At 45.9% G+C, this 5,626-nt stretch overlaps 1 protein-coding gene across 1 annotated transcript; it reads right to left on the bottom strand.

The window, feature by feature from the left end:
- Window positions 1-731: 731 nt before the first annotated feature.
- Window positions 732-4,398, bottom strand: LOC135057217 (zinc finger protein OZF-like). The gene is made up of 3 exons (XM_063963111.1): window positions 4,353-4,398; window positions 2,617-2,909; window positions 732-1,743 (listed from the first exon to the last, which is right to left on the bottom strand). The coding sequence occupies exons 1-3, from the start codon at window positions 4,396-4,398 to the stop codon at window positions 787-789; spliced, it is 1,296 nt and encodes a 431-aa protein (XP_063819181.1). The 3' UTR covers window positions 732-786.
- Between the last annotated feature and the right edge of the window lie 1,228 nt (window positions 4,399-5,626).

Consider the following 5,626-nt stretch of genomic DNA (forward strand, 5'->3'; position numbering starts at 1 on the left):
TTAGGGGGTATATTCAATTACAGTCTAAACTGCCATCTTGTTGGAAAGACGGCAGTTTTCAACTTTTTAAGGTCGGACGGGGTTTCGAACTATTCAACCCCTCCTCAGCTTTCCGACAAGTCAGGAAATTCGACTTGTCAGAAAGTATGTGGATTGGCGGAATAGCTGCCGATCCGCGTGCTTCTGTTGGAAACGGGGCCAAATTTGACAGGAGTTGGTCTCGTTTCCAACATTCTCAAAAGTCGGATTGAGGTGAAGAGACGGGGGAGCAGTGCGTTGGGCTATGGGGCAGCAAGGCAGGCAGGTACCTTATGACGGGCCTCCCTTCAGCGCTTCCGGGCTGGCAGTGGGCTACACGGCTGAGTGCCATGATGTGCGTATCTCACACACGGGGAGCTGCTGACAGCAGTTGCGTGGATGCCGGCCAAATCAGACAGTCGGATTAGGCTCAAATCCGACAGTTGGATTTGACCACTCAATTGAATAGGGCTTGTCGGATCCATTCCGACATCCAACTTTAATTGAATATACTCCTAGGTAGTTATGGTGTTTTGGGACATTTTTATACAGCAAGTAAGGATAGGCATCCAGTTTCAGGAACTCTTCTGGATTAGTCAGCGGATGGACAAAGCTATGTAGAATTCAGTAGCCAGTCCATCAAATCTCACAGCCAGGGATGAAATTCATCCATTGCCAGTAACAGAAATGACCGCCAATAGGTAAAATGCCAGCGGTAACTAGAAAATTGCCAGTCTGGTATTGATTCAGCCAAATTAATGATTTTTCTCAATGTAAGATGGCATTGTCTTTATTTCCTGCATTCGCTCCAACGTGAATTTGCTGATGGTTAACAAGACTGGCGTGACTGAGGAAACGTCTGTCACACTGGAAGCAACAGTACGGTAAAGTGTGGACCCTGTGGTGTCTGCTGAGCCCTGACTGATCATTAAAAGATTTCCCACACAATGAGCAGGAAAATGCCTTTTCCCCAGTGTGTATCCTCTGGTGCGTTATCAGGTGTGTCGAAGTGGAAAAACATTTCCCACATTCAGCGCAAGCGTATGGCTTTTCTCCCGTGTGGACCCTCTCGTGCCTGATGAGCCCCGACTTATCAGTAAAACATTTCCCACATGTTGAGCATGAGAATGACTTTTCCCCCGAGTGGTATCTCTGGTGCATGACGCACCAGAGTGTGGCTTTGGCGGCAAAGCATTTCCCGCACTCAGAGCAGGAGTACGGCTTTTCTCCTGTGTGAACCATCTGGTGCCTAGTGAGAGCTGCCTTCTCCTTGAAGCACTTCTCACAGACGGGGCAGGAATAGAACTTTTCCCCGGTGTGAATTCTCTGGTGCGTCTTAAGATTGGATTTTGTGATGAACCATTTGCCGCACTGGGGGCAGGAGTAGTGCTTCTCCCCCGTGTGTATCCTGCGGTGCCTGATGAGGTGCGCGCTACTGGTAAAACATTTCCCACACTCAGAACAAGAGTAGGGTTTCTCTTCAGTGTGTATCCTCTGATGCACAACAAGCATTGACTTAGTGACAAAGCACTTGCTGCATTCCGAGCACGGGTAGGGCTTCTTCCCGGTGTGAGTTCTCTGATGTATAACCAGCGTGGAATTACAATTAAATGACTTACCACATTCGGAACAATGATACGGCTTCTCTCCTGTGTGGCTCATCTCGTGTGTGACCAGAGTCGACTTCCAGTTAAATCTCTTCTTGCAGACTGAGCAGGAGAATGGCTACTCTCCGGTGATGCCTGGTGAGGTTGGCCTTTTGAGTAAAACATTTGCCGCAGACAGCGCAGGAAAATGATTTTCCATCAGTGAGGTTTTTCTCACGCTCAGGAGGAGGACTGGAGTTATCCTGTCCATGTAACTTTGCATGCTGACACAAGTCGGAACTGTCTGTAAATAAGACTTGACACTCCGAGCACTTATATATTCTGCTTGCACTCAGAGAGGTCGGCTGGCTCACAGGAGCTGTAGCATTCAATAAATGTATATTGTAACTCATGCTGTTGTCAGAGACACTTCCTGCCTGTGAATTGCTCTCCACTTCACCACCTTCCACACTGTTAGCGGGCATAGAGTGCAGGTTTCCATCATCAGAGGAAACTGATTCCTCCTTAACATTAATAGATGTACACTGTGTATGATCTGTGGATGTATAAGTGTCAGTGTGTCCTCCAACACATGAAACGGATTCCTTCTTAATATAACTAGCTGTATACTGTATGTGGGGGTATACATGTCACTGTGTGAGGGGTTTCCTCCATCATGAGAGCCCGATTCCTTCTTACCATGAGGAAATGCATACTGTGTATATGTGGGTGTACACATGTCAGTGTGTGTGGGGTTTCCTCCATCACATGAGCCTGATTCTTTCTTAATATGTGTAGATGTATACTGTGTATGATATGCGGGTGTATACATGTCAGCGTATGTGAGGTTTCCTCCATCACTTGAGCCTGATTCCTTCTTAATATGAGTAGATGTATACTGTGTATGATATGTGGGGGTATTTATGTCACAGCCATTAAGATTTCCTTCTTCACACAAGACTGGTTCCTCCTTAACAGTAATGGATATATATGATGTATGACCCGTGGGTACATACATGTCAGTGTCTTTTAGGTTTCCTCCGTCACATGAGGATGATTCTTCCTTGATATCAGTAGATGTATACTGTGTATGATACGGTGGTGTATAAATGTTGGTGATATTTCCTTCTTCACATGAAGCTGGGTTCTCAGTAACATTCTCCAGACAGCTGTTCATGTTTCGTTCATCTGCTGCTGAGAGTTTTGCAGTCTGTCTATCTATAACACTGTAATCGTCAGTCATACCATCCGGGGAAGAAATAGGGGTGCAGGATCCCCCAGATATTACTGTATCCTCAGTGAGACCTGTGGGAGAGAAATAAATTGTGGTTAGATGATATAAACACGGGGATAATAAAGAGGAGCAAAGGCTCCTTGGAGTGACATTGCTGCACAGAATATATACGTTATGAGAAATACCATTATCATAGGTAAGTTCTTACCATAAGTCCACAGGATAACAATGGGATATGATGGCGCGACAGCGGATTTGCACCAATCACTCAAAGCTTTCCGGCCTCCCAGCATGCAACGGGTCTGTCCATATATCCCCGCCCCCCTGGCTCAGCAAATCAGTTGTATTCCAAAGCTCAAGGCAGGAGTATTATGTAGAACCCTAATCAGGCGAGAAGAACACACATGTACACCCTTCCGTACAAGAAGGAAGAGGTTAGTGAGTAAAAAAGGATCCTCAAATCAGGTGCGTCAGGGTGGGATCCCTGTGGACTATTATCAACGGTATCAACGGTATGTTCTTACCATAACGTATATTTCTCCGGCAGGGTCCACAGGTTATCCACAGGATAACAATGGCATTTCCCAAAGCAGTTTAGTAGTGGGAACGTTCCTGATGCTCAGGAGAATCCTTCACCCAAATTCAGCATCGTGAGAGGCAAAGGTATCCAAGGCATAATGTCTTAATGAATGTGTAAACGAAAGACCATATGGCTGCCTTACATATCTGTTCTGTTTAAGCACCACATTGTGCTGCCCATGAAGGACCTACCTTACGAGTAGAGAGAACAGAGACATTAGCCGGAACAGGGAGATCAGCTTGAAAATATGCTTAGTCATTAGAAGTCATCTTGCCAGTGTCTGCCTACCAGCAGGTCATCCTCTCTTATGAAATCCATAGAGAATGAAAAGAGAATACGCTTTTCTGATGACACTGGTACCATCCATGTAGATCCTTAATGCACGGATCATGTCCAGCGATGCATCTCCCGCAGAAAAGGTCCAGACCCTAAAAGGCCGGGACAATATTTCCTTTGTTAAGGTGGAACTTAGTCAACACCTTAGAAAGATACTCAGATCTAGTTCTGAGAACTACTTTATCTGGATAAACAATCAGAAATGGGGAACAATATGACAATCCCTACGTCTGATATTCTTCTAGCTGACCACTTAGTCAGTATAAAAGACATTTTAGTTGTCAACCATTTGCAATCCATATTTTTAAGTGGTTCAAATGGGGCAACATGAAGGGCTTAACAAGTCCCACGGCACTGTAGGAAAAACAACCAAAGGTTGAATGCGCAGCATACCCTGGACAAAAGGTACGCACATCCTGTAAGTTGGTCATTTACTTTTGGAATTCTACAGTCGATGCCGACCCTTGCTTCTCTCAAGGAAGCCATCTATTCCTGTCTGAAGGAATGCTAAGACCCTGGAAACTCGAAAAAAAAAAATTAGGGTCCCATTCACCTACAGCACCTGGAGTTTGCAGATGTTTCCCATCCAAGTACTCACCAGGCCCAACACTGCATAGCTTCCCAGAGCTGGTGAGATTGTGCATATCCAGTGTGGTGTGGCTGCAGATTTTCTTTCACCGCACCAATGGATATAGGCTTGCCATATTTGGTGATAAATGCGAGCTACGGAAGGTTTCCTTGCTCTGAAACTGTTTGAAAGTATCCTCTTGACCTGAGGATAGAGGTTTCAATGGCCACGCTGTCAAAGACAGTCGACCCACATGTCTGTGATAACCAGGACCCTGCATTAACAGGTCTGGACGTTGAGGGAGCAGAAGTAGAGCATCCATTGCCATTCTCTGCTGGTCTTCCTGTTTAAACTTTCTCAGCACCCTGGGTAATAGGATAATTAGAGGAAAACCCATCCGCCAGCTGAAGGTCCTGTCTCACCGATAAGGCATCCACAATGATTGCCCTGGGATCCTTTGTTCTTGACCCGTATGTGGGCACTTTGTTGTTCAACCAAGGTGTTCTGAGATACATCTCTAACACGCACCTCTTGTTTTCGGAAGATCTCTGGGTGTAGAGCTCATTCACTCCTCTGAATGGTGTATCGACTTGAAAAGTCCATTTCTCCATTTATGATTCTCGGACTGAGAGAGACGGACAAGGTTGGATGATGAAATCCTACCTATTAGGTATGTGACTTACCTTCTTCATCCCCTTTTCGGCTGAGAGTTCATCCCTGATGTTGAGGTACCCTACTGCCGTTGCATTGTCCGAGCGGAACTGGACTAGTTTTTACATGAAGACTGTCCTGTGCCTACACCGGTGCCCTGTATATGGCACGAAGTTTCAACCTTTATTGGTAGACAGCAGTTTGGGAACACAATCTCCCTGACACTAAACCTAGTGTCAGAATCTCCAATCTGATATTAAAAGGATTTTCCTTTGTCCTGCTGGGATGTCTGTAGCCACCAGGCTATTGACCTTCTTACTTTTATCGTAAGTACCATAGTCGGTCTTTATTATCTGATGCAATCCATTAATTCTTACCACACCTTGTATTCCCAACTGGTCCCTCCAGGTACCAAGCAGGCCCACACTGCTGATCTTCCATCATCCAATGAAGTCTGGGCATAGTGTTCATTCTAGCACCCTGCACCTTTCAAAATCTGTGCAGTTCCTCTTTCCTGCCTGGGGTGTCGCTCTCTGCTCTGGTGCTTCTCAGCACACTCTGATCTGTTACTCAGTGCTGTGATACAGACCTGTGTGGGCTGAGAAGCACCAGAGCAGGGAGCGACACCCCAGGAAGGAACGAGGAACTGCACA

The sequence above is a fragment of the Pseudophryne corroboree genome, chromosome 3 (assembly GCF_028390025.1).
Source record: "Pseudophryne corroboree isolate aPseCor3 chromosome 3, aPseCor3.hap2, whole genome shotgun sequence".
In the NCBI taxonomy this organism is placed as follows: domain Eukaryota; kingdom Metazoa; phylum Chordata; class Amphibia; order Anura; family Myobatrachidae; genus Pseudophryne; species Pseudophryne corroboree.

Bases quoted from the DNA above. Each gene is read 5' to 3' on its own strand.
- LOC135057217 (XM_063963111.1), bottom strand. From the start codon at position 4,398: ATGCACAATCTCACCAGCTCTGGGAAGCTATGCAGTGTTGGGCCTG. The intron at 2,910-4,352 runs GTGAGTACTTGG...TCTCTCCCACAG, and splicing joins GCTATGCAGTGTTGGGCCTG to GTCTCACTGAGGATACAGTA. The intron at 1,744-2,616 runs GTACCCACGGGT...ACCGGAGAGTAG, and splicing joins TAAAAGACACTGACATGTAT to CCATTCTCCTGCTCAGTCTG.